This window comes from Engraulis encrasicolus, chromosome 7, assembly GCF_034702125.1.
Source record: "Engraulis encrasicolus isolate BLACKSEA-1 chromosome 7, IST_EnEncr_1.0, whole genome shotgun sequence".
In the NCBI taxonomy this organism is placed as follows: domain Eukaryota; kingdom Metazoa; phylum Chordata; class Actinopteri; order Clupeiformes; family Engraulidae; genus Engraulis; species Engraulis encrasicolus.
The window spans coordinates 8728614-8747750 of record NC_085863.1 but is presented as its reverse complement, the minus strand read 5'-3'; the positions used below and the strand labels follow the sequence as shown (position 1 = coordinate 8747750).

The following is a 19137-nucleotide window of genomic DNA, read 5'->3' as shown; positions in this document are numbered from 1 at the left end:
TATATAAGTTATTGGGGACAAAGAGTCGAGAGAGAGAGAGAGAGAGAGAGAGAGAGAGAGAGAGAGAGAGAGAGAGAGAGAGAGAGAGAGAGAGAGAGAGAGAGAGAGAGAGAGAGAGAGAGAGAGAGATGGGTGTGCTCCTGTCTGCACCCACGTCATTAATGACAAAGCTTTGGCGTCCCAACGGACTGAGGTGGCAGCAGGTTGCAAGACACCTGACCGGTTTCAAGAAGCTCTTCTGCATCACTGTCTAATTTTCTGAAACTTACTGTAATAGAAAGCTGTGGGTTAACGCCATATTACCAGAGATTAGGCTACAGGAAGAACCCTATCTCTGGTAGCCTATTCCCTTTCTTCCCCAAAACGGTCTCTACTGTCCTCTGCGTCTCCGCACTGTGAAGATGACACATCATGTGATTTATTGACGTGAATTTAACATTTGAAAAACACATGAAAACTGTTAACATAACAGTAAAACATATAGGCCTAAAGAATAGCCTACGCTGTTGTAGTTGGCCGATAGACGCAGCAGACTGCTGTTGGTGTGAACCGATGTGACTGATCGGTATGTCGCGTGTGTAGGTGTGAGCAATTGACGTTAGAGAGGGGTGTAGCAGTTGCGACAGAGGAGTTCCACTTCATAGCTGTCAAATTGTCAGTGTTAAGAAGTCTGTAGCTTAGTTCTACTCTTGTCCTCAAGCGCCGCTCTACAATAATTTATTTTCTACAGACTATTTTACGCATAAGTCGTCTACTGTTTTTAGCCAACCTTTTGTGAATAACCAACTGAACAAAAAACGTTTTTGTATGAAACGTCTTTCCGTTCAAACGACTTTGTTATCCGTGAAACGTCCAGCTAAACCCCGACATTCATACGTGGATTTCGAAAGATTTGTAAGAGGAGTGCGAGAGATAAGCAGACTGTCATTTGAAAACGCGCAGTCTATGGATGGAGGCGTCCCCGCGAAAGGCATCAGTGAGGTAGATGAGCGCGATGCGCGCGCTAACAGGTATGCAAGACTTGCCATTTCTCTTTGTGATATCAGAATTTCTGTGTGTGGTGGTCTGTGCCAGACTTTACCTTATCACATAATTTTGACGATATCGTAGTTTTTAAAGCTGAAGTTGAATGACCACTGTCCGTCTTACCTCACTCACTGGCTGCAGCAGGGTGTCTGTGATGGTCCTGGCAGAAAAGTTGTGACACATTGACATTCTGATACTGTCCAGCAAGTCGGACGATGACTTGTACAGTAGGTCTTTATTGGACCTTTTGGGGAAAATGATCATGTGACACACACACACACACACACACACACACACACACACACACACACACACACACACACACACACACACACACACACACACACACACACACACACACACACACACACACACACACACAGAGTCTGTGTTTGGCTAATTCTTCAAGTTGGTTCTGGCCTGTACATTTGAAGAGTTCAGATGCAAAACCCCCTAAGTGCCTTTTCAGAAAATAATCTTAATTCATTTTTATGTAATACAAAGCTATCAAAATCGCATATTTTTAAATTTTATTTATGTAATATAACTATTTATATGTACTATCAAGTACATGAATGTAAACCATACCAACAACAGGGTTCTCTAAAAATATAGAAGTGCAGGTCTTCAGAAATGGAGTTAGGGGGTTTTGCATCTGAACTCTTCATTTGTTTGTACTTGTACATACTATGGATGTGTGGTGTGTTATGGCTGAGGGTTCATGTCAGGGTAGGTGGGAGTACAAAGGGGTGAGATGTCCAGGGCCCAGGGAGGAGGCATAATTATATAGGTCCCCATTATATTATATCCCATGTTTATTGTATATTCCCCATTATATTATATCCCATGTTTATTGTATATTCCCCATTATATTATATCCCATGTTTATTGTATATTCCCCATTATATTATATCCCATGTTTATTGTATATTCCCCATTATATTATATCCCATGTTTATTGTATATAGGTCCCCATTATATTATATCCCATGTTTATTGTCGTTATTTATTGTGGCAGCCGTGGCCTAGTGGTTAGACAGTTCGTCTTTCAATCTGTTGCCGATCTGAGTTGCCGGTTCGAATCCCCCCTGACCTCTCCCTATCACCATCCATGGCTGAAGTGCCCTTGAGCAAGGCACCTAACCCCACATTGCTCCAGGGACTGTAACCAATACCCTGAAAAATAATAGTTGTAAGTCGCTTTGAATAAATGAAAGTGTCAGCTAAGTGCAATGTAATGTAATGTAATGTAATTGTGTAACCTACACTATGTCAGTGGCCCTGTGTCTTGTACAGTAAAACAACGAAGTTCACTTTGGAGTTTTTGACCTTACATCATTGGATATTCAATTGAGCAAATGAAAAAAAATCCAGATGTTTCTATAGGCTCAAATATCTTATCACAGAGCCACAGGCTTCAACTCTTTTTCATCAGTGGAATGTGATGTAACGTAGCCACCATCCTCTTAGCCGTCCATCATGTTTGTTTACATTGTTGACATCCTTGGTGGCCGCCTTGCCCATGCTGACTTGTTAAGTTAACATTGTTTGTTGTCTGAGGCCATCCAATGTCATCCTACAATGTACTGTATACTGTACGTACTGTTTGGGCTACTCTCCCATGATATCTCAGTCATATATCAGTCGTGCTGGAAAGGGGGATGCAGTGGTGCATTGCTTCCCCACTTTTGTGCTCCCTAAATGAGGCTTCCTCAACTTTTACTGCAGACAAATGAGTGGAGTACAGCAGTAACATTGTTAAAAAATAAAGAATAAAGTTAAAAAATGCACCGCCACTTAAAAACTCGTTCCGGCGTCCTTCAGTACAGCTGCAGTCTACAGTGGGACAGCCATTACCTGGAAGCCTTGGTGGTTAGGAAGCCGGTCTAATGACCCGAAGGTTCCTGGTTCGAATCCCATACCATCTATGGAGGCCCAATTGAACCAGGCACTTAGCCCCCACATTGCTTCAGGGACTGTAACCAATACTCTGTAGCCTAATACCATAAGCAGGGCTGGTCTGGGGTTGAAACAATGCACTTTTGGCTTGAATGGGCCCCTCATAATTAGCGGTGCAGAACTGACTCACTTGTGGCCCCCGCACCCTCGTGGGCCCCTATTTTCAGAAATGTAAAAAAACCCAAAAACTGAACATTTCTGAACATTTCTGAAAATAGGGGCCCACAAGGGTGCGGGGCCCACCGGGAAATGCCCGCTATGCCAGATGGCGTCCAGCCCTGACCATAAGTGGCTTTGGATAAACGTGTCAGTTGAGTGTAGTAGTATAATGTAAACTTCATCTATGTAGTGTAATGTAAACTTCATCTATTTTCCAAGGATCCATTCAAACCACTGTGTTTCCAGCCATTGTAGCCTATCTGGACCATACATTGTGCTGACATCAGATGTGGGGACTTGTCCTTTGTTTTTCTGTAATGGAAAGTTTTTTTTGTCTTCAGAGTTTCCATAACTGTAACCAGGAAGTTAAGACGATTGCAGAAACACCAGACAATGACTTTGAAACTCACCCTGAGATTCCATAAATTAATAGGCATTTTTGTTTGATTTGACAATTCCATCAAGGGGTCATTTTCTCTGATCATCTTTAGAACAAGCTTCACTATACAGTAAAAAAAAATGCAGTGATAGTTGAACACTAATTAGAGCACTCTGGGACCCAATGCACACAAGAAGATGTTCACTTTCACTCTCCCTTTCAAATCCACTCTCTAAGTGTTGAATTGACACGGCCAAATGTACTTTGTATCTACCTATGTATTTGTTTGAAAGTCCACCTGTTGTAGCCGATCAATTCTGTTTGCAAAGCTACAAAATTAGGCGAGTACATTTAGGGTTTAACCCCAAAAAAATTGATACAAAAGGTTTTTGTATGGATTCTATTACTATTGGACCTGCTAAATGACATACTAAAAATCTAGTAAAATCTGACTTTGGGAAATGAGTTTTTTTCAACATGGCTGCCATAGGCTTATTATAAGCGTCAAGAGACACTCCAGGTGAATAGGCCAAAAAATTTAGCTTGCCGATATCACCATGAAACTTAATCCGGTGATTACTCACATATTTGTGAGAAAAAAATGTATTGCAAGTTTTCTGAAATGTTATGTTTTAATATGGTAATTGGACTATATCTAATTAAATATGCATTAAATTTCAAAATGCAAAATCTCAAAATCTGAAAAACCCAAGCTCAAAATAACACTTTTATTTTGTTTCTAGTAAGCCAGAAGATATCTTCAGAAGAGATTATGGACATCTCTTTTTGTTTTGTAGTAAATCTAAAAAATCTTTGTGCAGACACACCAGCTAGCATTTTTTTTTCAAAACATGATTATTTAACATCTCTCTTAGATAAATAATTGAGTTTTATGTGTCTCAAGTTCTTCCACACATTCTTTGAGTCTGGTGGTATCATTGTTAGCATGTATCAAGGGCAAGGTCAGCTGTCCTCAAATCATAGCCTCTCCACAGAGGTGTCCTAAGGGCTGGTGCTGGGACTCCTATTTGCCATGTACACCACATCACTGGGCCACGTTATCTGTTCTCACAGCTTCTCATACTACTGTCACACCGATGAAGCACAGTTACTTTGTGCCAGATGACTCCACGGTCACACACATTTCCGCTTGCCTCTCTGAACTATCCACAAGTATGAAGGAATGCAACCTTCAGTTGAGCCTCGCCCAAATGCACTGCTGGTGATCCCAGCCAAAGATTTGGGTTGCCATGATATCGAGCTCAATATGGATTCTGCTACTGTTGCCTCAAATAAGGCCACAAGAAATCTAGGTGTCATTGTTGATGACCATCTATCATTCTCTGACCACATAGCCTCAGTTTCCCAGTCATGTCCTCTTTCTCATGCCCTAATTGAATACAAGGCCCTGAACCTTGCCTATGACGCTACAACAGGCCCTACTCTGGCTTACCTGAAAGCTATGCTAAAGCCCTATGTCCTTTCAGGACATTGTCTGCCTCCAGTACCAACCGTTTCACCTTGCCCTCTACTTACACATGTAGTGGCTCCTGTCTATTCAGTTCAGCTGCTGAAAGACCCAAAATACCTAGTGACACCATGATTCATCACTGATGATGTGCCCTGACAAACAGCACATGGATATTATCATAGCAGTAGTGTCTTTATCCACCCAAACAGCACTCCAAACAAACAGATCCTGAAAACATGTTAGTTCATGCCAATGTAATTATCATGTAGTAACCTTTATTTTTTAAAAACTTTGATCTTGAAAATGACACCTTTCCTGAAGTCAGATTTTCCTAGATTTTTAGTATGTTATTAAGGACACTTAGAGGTAACAAAATCAGTTGAAAAACCTTTTGTATCAATTTTTTTGGGGTTAGGTCTTTTTTTTGCATAGATGTACTCGCCTAAATGGGAAGGGAGCACATACTGTATTTGACCATTTGACATGGCAGCCTGGTATTCCTTTGGAGACAACCATTTTGTAATAGAGTCGACAACAATCCTTCCAACCATTTAGTCTCAACAAACAACTTCTTAACCAACGCTTTTGTGAGGTAGATCTCGTTTGCTTCCATGGTTTAGTGTAGGCTTAGTGTGAGCTACACAGCTATACAAACGTGCAAGCAAAGCCACCACACCACAGAGAGGGAAGTGACAGTTTCCAATAAATGAAATACTACCCCATGTTTTGTTGAGTATTCTGACGAAATCCCCCACACTGTCCATTCCACCAACAAACTTTAATACGTTTCGGTCATCCGATGAAGAAGGTCGGAGGACCGAAATGTTGCATTAAAGTTTCTTGTTGGAATGGACAGTGTTCAGGATTTCTTTACACTTGAATGACAACCCCACTGGGATAATATCCTACGCACCTGTCCAACTACAGAGGTGTGCAAAAGCATCATTTTGAATTGTTGAGTAGGCCTGTTGAGTTCTCACAGGAGCCGGTCTTCCTATACCCTCGGGTCTGGAAGGGCCGTATTGATATGTTGTTGGAAGGAGTCAACTCTGTTGGAGTTTGACATGTGCACCTGATTTTACCACATCCCTGATGTTTGGTCATGACATGTCTTCTCCTGGCAATTTGTCAATGTTTTCCCCTGGCCTCCCCCCCTTGCCAAGAGGAACCGGGCCAGTATCAGTAACATGGAGGGAAATGTAAATTGACTGGAGCTTACGGATGGCAAGGCAAGGATGGGCAGCACGGCAGACGGCCGGAGGAGATAATAGTCATGGGGACTGAGGCCTTACATGGTTTAGTGCAGGGGTCCCCAAACTGTGGTGAGTGCACCCCTAGGGGTGCGCGACCTGCTACAAGGGTGTGCGCCGAATTGGGCAATGCCGGATATGTGTGTTTTCTACAGCATTAATGAACATTAAGTAGTTTTTAATTGTTTGGTGAATTGTATGCTGGAAGGGTCCTTCTGAAGTGTAATTTATAACTCCTAGACTTGTCATGCAACAAGTTTCATTGTAATGAAGACAGAAAAAAATGTCAATTATATAGGAAATGAGGACTTCCCAAAATTACTCTGTATAATGTGCGGCAATATTCGCATAGGGGGTGCGCGAACCACACTGAAATGTACAAGGGGGTGCACAGGGAAAAAAGTTTGGGAACCGCTGGTTTAGTGAGAGTCGATACAGAGTCCTCTGATTTTCAAATGCAGTAGAGGAGAGACACTTTATACAGGAGGAGACGAAACACTTAAGAAAGCCTCCGTAGAAATGAACAGGGGCAATTCGTAGCGCCAATATCGCGCGTGCTTGCACATCTCCCACCTTTCCAGCAACAAGAGCCACAAGATATTCATTTTATACAATTGAATATCATTTAATTGCATTTTATGTTGTCACAATACACACTGTAAGTTCATGTAACTGTGAAAACAAGAATAAAAAGATCCTACAAGAAATTTGTTTTGCGAAATGAAAAAATAAAGAGCAAATAAAGAGAATAACTGAAAACGTATGTAATTGTGCTATATCATGATATATATCGTTATCGTGATATAAAGTAATAAATATCGTGATATAGTTTTTTTTTCATATTGCCCAGCCCTAGTTGCTATACAGTTCGCACCACTTGATCCTACAGGCCGTGAAGCAGAATGTATTGTTGCAAAGTGCTGCACATGCGCAGTTCAAAATTTGGATGTAAGAAAATTATGTTTTACAGCGTTACTTTCATATATACGTAGTATACGGCCAATCCTAGATAGCCATTATAATCTGGTTTTCATTACAATTCCAACCATATTGTTTGTCTATCGCTCAGTTGTCGCCAAAATGGCCTCGAAGTGAAGGGACTAGATAAAAGTCTTTGAGTCTAGTCCAAGTCAAGGCCTGAGTCTTTTGTTCAAGCTCAAGTTACTCAAGTTACGTAATTAACACTTAGCCCTACATAGAAATCTAGATCTAGATCGAGATAATTGTTTACAGTAGTCTCACACTCTTGTCTAGCTCTACTTAAGCTTTTAATACGCCCTTGTGATGGGGCCGAGACCACCAACTGTCTGGACTCGAATACTACAATACATCACCGGGATATAGGCCTTTACACCACAACAGGCGAGGAGTAGCCTACAGCAGTGGTTCCCAACCTATGGGTCGGGACCCAACCTGTGGGTCGCCAAAGATCCACAAAGGGTCGCGGAGCCCTCTTGATTTTAAAGTGTTTAATTTTAATACCATATATAGCCCACGTTGAATAAATGACAAAGCAATTAAACTAATGCATAGAAGCAACACAATGTAAGGGATACATTTAACATTTATTCTATATTTGACTGAAGACAAACTGAGGAATAAAATGATGACCAATGGGTTTTCGCAGGAAACAGAGTATCATTTCTTTTTTTGGCTCTCGCGCGGTCGGGTCACCAAAGCTTACAATGGTAAAAATATGGGTCCCTGAAGAAAAAGGTTGGGAACCACTGGCCTACAGTATAATGTTTATATATTTGGTTAGAGGAAATAGGCAACACCGCAGATGAGAAGTTTAATGTTTACTATACTGCCTCATCATTCAAATCATCCGGCGCCAGCATGGCGGGATACAGTAAAACATGATGGTTTATTGACAAACAGTAAAAGGGATATAGGCACGCACAACTTTCCAGAGTAAAAAATTCAAGTGTGTATGTGTGTGTGTGTGTGTGTGTGTGTGTGTGTGTGTGTGTGTGTGTGTGTGTGTGTGTGTGTGTGTGTGTGTGTGTGTGTTTGCAGAGTTGTATAGTGACGAAGTAGAACTACTTACAGTAAGTAACTTAATAACCGAAATGCAGTTTATGAAGTATTATTTTCCCCTCTTACTTCCACTTTTACTTCACTGCATATTTACGATGAATTTAATAATTTTACTCCAATGCATTTTTGTACTGAAGTAGGCCTAAGTAGTATACGAAAAGTAAAGTAAGTAAGTAAGTTAACGTGGAGGCGGTGGTTAACCTGTTTATGTGAGAGCCCTTTGCCTTGATGAGAATAATGCATCTGGGATACTCATTATAAGGTTTACCATTAGGGACTTGCACTTTTACTTTCTGAAGAGGTCATGTTTAAATATTTCTACTTGTACTTTCAGTACTTGAGAAGCGGTTTCACTTAACTTGTACTTTTGCTTTCAGTAGCCTTCTTGATAAGGATTTAAAGAAACATCAACAAAACATCAACAAAAAAGTAAAACAAGACATTTTGAATACTTACAACAAGTGTTTCCACTTCTACTCTAAGTCAGATTACATAACATTACATTACATTACATTACATTACGTTACATTGCATTTGGCAGACGCTTTATAACCAAAGCAACTAACAAACGAGGACATAATCATAGCCAGCATCACTAGCAGATACAAAGTGCACAGGAAATAGAACAACACGTGCAGATGTAAAGAAGGGATTTTTTGTAGAGTAGAGTACACACTCACACATACACAGCCTATACATCATGTCATGTCATGCGTGTGTGTGTCAGGTGTCCCTTTTTGTGGTGTGTGTGTGTGTGTGTGTGTGTGTGTGTGTGTGTGTGTGTGTGTGTGTGTGTGTGTGTGTGTGTGTGTGTGTGTGTGTGTGTGTGTGTGCGCGTGCGTGCGTGCGTGCGTGCGTGCGTGCGTGTGTGGGCAGAGCGATGTGTTCTACTAACATGTGGAGCGTTTGACCACAGGGCTAGCTCTACTGTAGGCCTTCTTTCCTGTCCCTTGTCCGTGTGTCCTGCTGCTCTGCTCTACAAAGCACATTGTTCACACATGACTTTTGAGGTGTGTCAGGGCCTATGCGGCCTGGTGTTTGTCTTTCTGTTGGTCTCCCATCGCGATAAAAGCCCTTGCATAATGCACGCTGAATAATAGTTGTGTCCCTTGTATGATGAGGACTTAATGTGTGTACCTTAGGTCCACTCAAGTCACTTAGCCGGCTGCCCATGCACTCTGGGCTCCAGAGCTACAGATGTATCATGGGAAACTACACAAAAGCACGTTCACATGGCACTGGCAGAACATTGCTGAGCAGGGCCGCTGACAGCTTTGACTGGGCCCAGGACAAAGTCATCTGAAAGGGCCCACCAGCCCAATACATTCAATGTAATGAGGACCCAATTATGGGCCCCCAATATCCCTGGGCCCGGGAAAGCTGACCCCTTTGCCCCCTCTTGTTGGCTTCCCTGTTTCTGAGTATGCATTTGACATATACTGTAGGTTGCATTAGTGTCAGTTGCCTCAAAAGGCCTTTCCTGTGTATAAATGTACTGAATGTTTGTATGTATGAAATGTAGGCCTACTGTACGTAGTCCTCTTTAGGACCTCTGGTGTGTCTGGGCTTGTTCCTGTTTTGACTCAAATAAATACGAATAGCGACGTTCAGAATCAGACACATCCTTCTCTGAATCAACTGCTGATGCGCATAACCCCTTGTTGGACGGTGTTATACCATTCTCTTCTCTTCTCTTCTCTTCTCTTCTCTTCTCTTCTCTTCTCTTCTCTTCTCTTCTCTTCTCTTCTCTTCTCTTCTCTTCTCTTCTCTTCTCTTCTCTTCTCTTCTCTTCTCTTCTCTTCTCTTCTCTGTAGGTGGATGGCCAGCTGGTGTGTTGCGGTGGCTGGACAGCGCTGGCCTCTGTCCTCTGCCATGTGCCTGCTCATTACCCTTCTGCTCCTCGTGTCCCCTCTAACAGGTAAGCCAAATGCTTATTGTGTATTGCAGTGGTTCCCAACCTATGGGTCGGGACCCAACCTATGGGTCGCCAAACATCCACAGTGGGTCGCGAAGCCCTCTTCATTGTAAGGGGTTTAATTTCAATACCATATATAGCCCATGTTTAATATATGACAAAGCATTTAAACTAATATATGCATACATAGAAGCAACAAAATGTGATACATAAAACATATATTCTATATTTGACTGAAGACAAATTGAGGAATAAAATGATAGCTAATGAATTTTCGCAGGAAACAGAGTATCATGTCACTCCCGCTCCCGCGCGGTTGGGTCACAAAAGCTTACAATGGTAAAAATATGGGTCCCTGAAGAAAAAGGTTGGGAACCACTGGTGTATTGGGCCTATATAATATATATTGGTGTCTAACTGGGGATGAAGCAGCAGTGTAATATCAGGCAGAGGGTTACTGATACAGTACATCCCAGTAGTGGCCAAATTGAACAGGTCAGTAGACAAACGTGACCATAAGTGCGCTTTATTCTCTCATGACATTGTATTGGGATGTTTTATTTAGCCTATCAATGAACATATCTGTCGCATTCTGTCTCACATTCGAAAATGTGAACATTATGAATGGTATGAATGGTTCATTATGAAAGTTTTATTTTTGGCTCTTGATTCCCAATATGTCATCGTTGCCATCTTTGTCATGGTATTCGCTTGATTCCATGAAGACAGAATGTCTTTTGTCGCTCTTCTTTTGTCTCTTTTTGCTTCTGATGTGAACAATCAGGCATTTGCGTGTGGCGCCTCCACAACTGATGGCACTTCTCTGTCCTGGCTGGGGCTGTTGTACTAGAGTCAGTCGTTTGAAGAAATGTCAAGAAATAGAGGTGACAGAGATAACCAACATTGCAACATTGCATAATTCTTTTTTTTTTTCGCAAAAAGGCGTTGGTAAGATTTTCCGATTTGCGTAGAACATGCCTGCTGATACCAGATCCTTATCTAGCCTAACAAGGCTGTCAAAAGCTGCAACTCACACGCCGTGACAGTGAGAGACACAAACATGCCTCCAGAATGTAGAAGTCTGTCACTTCTCCCCTGGCCTCCGCTCGGCAACCTACAACACAATGGCTCCCAAATTTAGCCAACCGGCCCAGCCTGTTCTTGGACCTTTTTTTACCTGCGCAGAATGTCAAGTCTTCTGTGGGCTAGAATGAGTGAGTCAATCTCAGAGGAATGCCCCATGGGCAGACTGCTCTCTAAGCTGTAGGCTCCCTAGACAGGTGTACTTAGAGGCAGCGTGTTTCACACACCTCCACAGTTTGTTATCAGTCTAGACCAGTAATTCTCAAAGTGTGGTCCGGGGACCACTGGTGGTCCGCGACAGAGCTCAGGTGGTCCGCGAGGGGATTTCTACTTTTCCAAGACAAACTAGCAGCAGTATATTTGTAACATAATTACAAAGCTAAACAAAGCTGAAGTCTTATTTTCACCGCAATAAGACAGGCTTGTGATTTCAATCGAAATTACCAGCGTCAAATTAGCACCCCTCAACTGTCAATTCCGCTGACAGGTGGTCCCAGAACATTTTTGGGGCGGACAAAGTGGTCCTCGGTCTAAAAAAGTTTGAGAAACACTGGTCTAGACCAGTGGTTCCCAACCTATGGGTCGGGACCCAGCTTATGGGTCGCCAAAGATCCACAGCGGGTCGCGGAGCCCTCTTGAATTCAAGGGGTTTTCTTTTAAATATATATAGCCCATGTTGAATAAATGGCAAAGCATTTAACTAATATGTGCATAGAAGCATCAAAATGTAAGTGCTACATTAAACATTTATTCTATATTTGACCAAAGACAAATTGAGGAATAAAATAACTAAAATGAGTTTTCGCAGGAAACAGAGGGTATCCTGTGACTCCCTCTCGTGCGGGAGCTCGCATAGTTGGGTCACCAAAGCTTACAAAAGTAAAAACTTGGGTCCCTGAAGTAAAAGGTTGGGAACCACTGGTCTAGACGAGTTCCCGACCTGGTTTGGGCCCAAGACGAGGGCTCCAGATTTAGCCTGGACCTTTCCCCATCACCTCACTAAGCGGGTGGTAGCCTGACAGCAGAGGAAACGTCAGGATCAACAACATTTAAACTTTCATCCAGTGTCTTATAAGCTGCCATGAATAGAGACGTTAGAGTGGTGTAAGATGCTTCGCAATGCATTAGAAATTATGTCATGAAAGTGTGTTTAGGTGTTAAAAAGTGATGCATAATCAACTGGAAAAGTGCATTTGAAATGTTTATTTTCAACCAAAATATTGTTAATATTGTTTTTTCAATGACAATGATGATGGCATCAAAAAATCTGAGAAAAAAAAATTTGCACAATACTTTGTAATGTTACCGTAATTAAGGACCGTTTGATCTGAGTTATAGTCCTTCTTTAGCTTGTCATGACGGACCGCTTTCTGCTTTACCACGGCAGCTTCATTGGAAGTGTGATAAAGGAAGTGTGACGACAGCTGAGGAGATTGCTATCAGAGATACAACAGAGATGACAAAGTTACTCTTGGGTAGTGTGATGAAGCGGTCTGCAGGAAGGCCTGAGGAAGATCCCTCTGTTGGATCGAAACGTTGCCGTATGTTAAAATGAAATAAAGTATTTTTGGAGTTAATACACAGTGTGCAGACCACTTCATCACACTACGTACTACCTTTTGTCTGGCACCTGGACAACTACTTGTGGATGTGCCTCTAAACACAGAGTTACTCTTGGGCCCAAACTTTGACAAGTCCTTGTGTCGAAACCACCAACTGATCTTGACGTGGACAGCTCTTTCATTTTTTAAAAGAATTCGGGGGATTTGCTTGCCTTTATTGGATAAGACATTTTGAGAGGAGACAGGAAAGTAATGGCAGAGAGATTCGGGGAAGGACTGGGAAACAAACTCGGGCTGGAATCGAACATGGGTCTAACTCTCTATAGCCCTATTCATCTATTCAAAAAATAATTACTGGGCTTGAAAATGAGTGTTTTGTTTTTTTTACACCAATCCAAACCTTGGACCTTCACCTATGCACCACAAGTCCAAAAATCACTAATTTTCAAGCCCAGTAATCATTTTTTGACTCCCACTGCCCCATGAACCAGGAAGTAGAGGGCATGACTTAGGTGCCCCATAGCAGTCAAGAGCCCTGGCCGGGGCAGAAGAGAGAGAGAGCTCTTTTCCAATCTGCTATAAAAGCAATGCAGCCTCAGGGCAGATGAGCTTGCCAGCAGGGACGCTCACTCCTTTCTGAAAAGACTCAACTACATCATAACATAACAACATTGCTGTGACATTGCCCAGAGCCTTACGTAACAGATTGAGACTTGGTCATTACAAGTTTGCTAACAATAAGGGGCTTAAACACATTTTACAACAGAAGGCGTTAAACACAGTTTTTCTTGAAAATGCATTTTTTTACATTTGCTTTCAAGGTAGCATTGGGGCTGGATTGTAACTGTTTGTAACTGGATTAATCTGATTTTTCCCTGCCAAATTCAAAAATTAAAACCGATTCAGCAGCACAACAAAAAGCACATAGTTTTTGAACATGTTTTAAAATATGTAGTGATTTGGAAAAGAGATCTTGACTTTACTTATAACATAAACATCTGTTGTTTTTCCCAACAGTTACTGCAACAACAACTAAAGCAGCTACAACCACCAACCGTTCTACAGCAACAACAACCACAACTACAACCAGCAATGCCAATCAGAGCACACCTGCTACAAACCTTTCTACAACAATATCAACAACATCAAACGTGACAACGGGCCATGATATCACAACGTTGCTCCCAGGCACCACATCAAATACAACACCACCCAGCAATGCAACAGGTCAGACGACAAGGCATTTAGATCATGACTGTATGAACGTATGAAGGGAGTTGTCCCTTTGTGTGGCTAAAAGTAGCTTAGTTGTGTTTGGACTTCAGTCATATCTGACTCATAACTTACTGTAAATGAGCTGATGCATGTACTTTGTAGTTGAGCAGCTGAACAGCACGGCAAACCAGTTGTCTGCTATGTGTATACTATTCTACACATTTAAGTGGGCACACATTTACGCTGACATTTCATTTAGATGCAGTACTGCACTGATAATGTTACTGTACTGTTTCTTTGATTTGCTGTAGCTGCCTAATGTCACAGAAGTCTATCACATGAACCCTGCCACCCTCATCTGAAAACACAGAGTGTCATCAGAATCATAGGAATTTCTGTGACTTGTCACATTGATGCCAATATTAACCCAGTAGGACCGGGAGCATCATCTGTCCAACAGCATCCGACTCTATGCGACTGCAGCATTAATATGTAAATTTATGCATTAATACGTACATTTACTTCTAACAGCAATGGCAATTCTGCCAACTTTTTAGACCTGTTAAGTCGTAGCCTTTTTGTGCGGATGGGCCCACCGGCAGGCGCATTGCTGAAAAGCCTCAACTACATCATGACAACATTGCTATGACTTTACAGAGAGCCTTAAAGGGGTATGCCACTATTTTGGGGCTTAATACAGTTAAAATCGTTGGCCAGGGTTTATAAAGGTGGTAAAGTGTCTTATTTTTCATGTAAGCCGTTGTCTTGCTTTAAGACAAGTTAAAAGAGGGAGCATGTCGCTAAGCTAGTGAAAGTCAATAGATCCGTGTAGCATGCTACATGTGATCCATTGACTTTCACTAGCTTAGCGAAATGCTCCCTCTTTTAACTTGTCTTAAAGACAACGCTTAACATAAAAAATAAGACACTTTACCACCTTTATAAACCCCAGCCAACGATTTTAATTGTATTAAGCCCCAAAATAGTGGCATACCCCTTTAAGTAACAGATTAAGACTTGGACATTACAATTTTGGTGACAGCAAGTTTACAACATAGGCTCTGCGCAAAGGGGTTAATGGATGAAGTCAATGACAGGTTGTTAGGCTAAAGAGGAAGTTACACACACTGAATCAAAATGAATGGTTGTTTCACCAGAAACGTGTTTGTGCTTTAGATTTTTACTACTGGATGGTGCTTCATGTTGAAGTCATTGGCTCCGAACGGAATGAATCTAACGTCACAGAATGGGTATGTCTTGAAACCGCGACATTTCGCTGCATTTATATTCAATGATCCAGTTTGTTTCTATTGCCAGCATACGTTTTCCTCTCTTAGGACATGCTGTAGTATGTATCTCATGTTTTCGTTTGGGTATTTTCTCAGCTGGAGGACGCGTTTCGCTCTCACCTCGATGCGTGTGAAACACCTGATGTGGGTCCAGGCCCCAGCACAGCCCCACCCCTCGCCACCACCCCCAACCACAGCACCAACATGACCTCCAGCCCTGCCCTCCACAACACCAGCCGGTCCACTGCTGCCTCCACTGTCACCACAGCCTCCAGCAGCACGGGGACAAACGGGACGTCCGTGACAAGCACATCAGATGACGTTACTGGGCCAAGGCTCAGAAGCAACAGTCTAACTTCACCCTTGAACACCACTTCTTCTCCTTTGTACACAAGCACAGGCATCAGTGGACACAGGTAGGCCTACGCTTTCTAACTATGTATTCACTAATAGCTTGGAGAGAGACTATGAATTCTGAACTCATGAGTTGTTGTTAAACACAGGCAGATATTAGGTCTTAGTGTCACTGTGTAACACTGTATAACGCTAACACTATTTTAGGCCTACTTGACAGTGACAGTAGCACTTTGACTACTACTACCACTTCGAATAACACCAATAATAATAATAATAATAATAATAATAATAATAATAATAATAATAATAATAATAATGATAATAATAATAATGATAATTAAAATCAACTGGGCTCAAAAATTCTTAATAAGCTACCCACTTTTTCTGTGTTTAGCACTGCAGTGGACAACACGACAGACAACAGGACAGACAGCGTCTTTCAGGTATGTACACCTGCACGTACCTCAATGCTTTGATAAGATAGTGGGGTTTTGCAGCATTACTAGATCCCACTGAATTGTAACCACCCCCAAAATTAATTTACTGAATAAGAACAACGCACAAAATTAATTTACTGAATTGTAACAACACCCAATATGAATTTACTGAATTGTAACCACCCCCAAAATTAATTTACTGAATTGTAACAACCCCCAATATGAATTTACTGAATTGTAACAGCACCCAATATGAATTTACTGAATTGTAACAGCACCCAATAGTAATTGACCAGATATTTAGAAAGCGTTATTATTACCTGCTTGTTCTCAGCTAGTGCATGCTACTATAGGCCTACAATGCTATGATAAGTACACTGCATACCAAGGTTACATATTGAAGATGTGGTGAATATTAAAATTATGAGCGTATGTGTAATGTAATGTCCTAATGATTGTATGATTGTAAGATGACCTGCAACATAATAGTGTTTACGTGGTTCTGTTCTCAGGAAATGGAAGTCTGCTGCAAACAAAAGCAGTGGATTAAGTGAGTGCAGTTAAACGCCTCTGAATCTATCTATCTATCTATCTATCTATCTATCTATCTATCTATCTATCTATCTATCTATCTATCTATCTATCTATCTATCTATCTATCTATCTATCTATCTATCTATCTATCTATCTATCTATCTATCTATCTATCTATCTGTGTCTCTTTAATTCATTATCTCTGTGACGTATGTCATTCATACAATTACTCTGTCACCTACAGCCGGACGGTGTGTTCTGTTGTGGTGAAGCTCTCAGCTCCCAGAAGCCCTTGCTGTTTTCGTCATGCCCTGTGGAACGCGAGCCGTACCAAGGAAGACGAAGGAAAAATATTTGCCAGCATCCAAAACAACACGGTCAAATCAATTGGTGAGTGAGTATACTCTGGTTTTACAGTAAGACATCTGCATGTCACACAGAGGCTGAGGCTGACAATCTCCGGGACCTCCGGGGTTGGGGGGGTCTGGGGGTCCTCTGGGTCGGGGGCTCTAGAAGTGAGATCCGGGGCTTCAGCCCCATAAGCCACCCCCTTGCTCTGCCCCTGTGTATATGCTTTGAACAAGCGTGTAGTTTATTTGTCTTTACACGTGTGCTTTGCACCTTATGCTGATGAGCTGCTGTTGTCTCTCTCTCTCTTCTCACCTGTCTTACTGCACGTGATGTAGCTGCTGCACTTCATTCAGAGCGGCCCAACGCCACGTCCAACTCCACATACAACTGCACCAGGTGAGTTGAATACCAGAATCTCTGTCTGTGTGCAATTCATTGTTTCCTCAGATCATTTAGTCAAGGGGTTAGGTGTCTGTTGTCAAGGTGTCTGCCTTAGCCATAAAGTGCTGTGGGAAATACTGTAATGCTTTTCAGACCTCCACTGTACTGAAATTGCTGGAACAGCCAAATCTAGAAAGCCATTCAAACCATATTTAAGAAGTGTTTAGAGTAGAGTAGAGTAGAGTAGAGAAACTTTATTGATCCCCAGGGGCAGTGGCGGAACAAATGTATACAGGGCCCTGGGGCAAAACACCGATACGGCCCCCCATACAGCCTGCTAAGCTCACAATAGGGCCCCAACTATCAATACGCCAGGGCCCTGGGCCCAGGGGCAAGTGCCCTGCTCGCCCCCCCTATAGCTCCGCCCCTGCCCAGGGGGAAATTCAGGTGTCAAGTAGCTACATAAAAACAAACACAGACACAGACACAAACACAGACACACACACATGCCAAGAGGTTCCAGATCTGGGCCAGCTCTGGCATCTCAGGCAGTCCAATCCCCAATAATGATGTCCTTCTTAGTGTCCTTCTGTATACTGTTAACCTCTTACTAAAGCAGGGGTCGCCGGCGACCCTATTCACTTGCTGAAAATGCTTAACTACATCAAAACAACATTGCTGTGACATTACAGAGAGCCATAGTGCTGTGCTAAGGGGTTAAACAGTTGAATGGCCCAAGGGACATTGTTTAGCCCCTGGGTTTCCACTGTTTAGGTCAACCTATACTATAGCAGGTAGGTCCCCAACCTTTTTGGGTCTGAGGGCTACCAAGGGCTACCTGAGGCCTGCTGAGGGGACCCAGGCTACTTGTTTGTTCAAAATCCTCTACCAGTGCTTTGTCGTTCTCAAATCACACTATGCATGACAATTTGCTTAGCCTATAGGTTATAAAATATTCTTTATAGTTTATAAAGAAATAATCTCATATTTACGTGTAAATGAAGAAAAACAAGTCTTGTAGTCATCAGTAATTATTAACATTCTTGGTGGCCATCTCAGAAGCCCCTGGAGGGCTAACTGACGCCCCCGGGCACCTGATCTATGCTGAATACCAGACTCAACATGGCGCTCAACACATCACATTACACATTTGAGGAATACAGTCTTAGGTGATTTAGATCCATAGGTTTCAAGCACATACAGCAGATGAGCAGATGGGCACAGATATCACTGCATTGCTGAAGACTTCCCTGTGTAATAAGGCAAGCGTTCCCATCACTCTTACTGTAACATGGCGCTCAACCTGAACAGGGCCAGTTATAGCCAATTTGCTAACATAGGTGAGCACCCCCTTTCCATTAAGTGCACCTACACATGGGTATTCATAGACATAGCGTCGTATGGTACATCTGATCAAGCACAGCTGATTTGACTTGTGCATAATACAGAGGGCCAATGAATAATCATTATCAATGTAAAGTTCAATGTTTTATCTCACTTGGCGTTCCAATTCTGCGGGATTTCCTTTTGGGCATTACTGGCACCCCCAAGAACTTTGGGACCCAAGGCAACGGCGGCGTTGTCTTCCTAGGGCTAGTGTCAACCCTGAACCTCCACAAATGATATGTAAGATGTAAGACAGGCTAAATTCAACTGCTGACATAATACTGCGTGTACTGTTTGGCTAAATTTGTGAAAATATTGATTGTTTCACAGTGTCGGTGGTCAG

At 42.2% G+C, this 19137-nt stretch overlaps 1 protein-coding gene across 2 annotated transcripts in view; it reads left to right on the top strand.

The window, feature by feature from the left end:
* Positions 1-652: 652 nt before the first annotated feature.
* Positions 653-19137, top strand: part of LOC134452408 (adhesion G-protein coupled receptor G2) — a 44862-nt gene continuing 26377 nt past the window's right edge. For both annotated transcript variants that reach the window (XM_063202796.1, XM_063202795.1), the window contains exons 1-10: positions 653-1010; positions 10099-10202; positions 13862-14071; positions 15236-15309; positions 15445-15764; positions 16100-16148; positions 16655-16692; positions 16921-17066; positions 17363-17423; positions 19125-19137. The exon at positions 19125-19137 is cut by the window's right edge and continues 40 nt beyond it. In XM_063202796.1, the coding sequence (XP_063058866.1) occupies positions 808-1010; positions 10099-10202; positions 13862-14071; positions 15236-15309; positions 15445-15764; positions 16100-16148; positions 16655-16692; positions 16921-17066; positions 17363-17423; positions 19125-19137 (1218 nt within the window). In that variant the 5' untranslated portion in view covers positions 653-807. The remainder of the gene's footprint in view (positions 1011-10098; positions 10203-13861; positions 14072-15235; positions 15310-15444; positions 15765-16099; positions 16149-16654; positions 16693-16920; positions 17067-17362; positions 17424-19124) is intronic.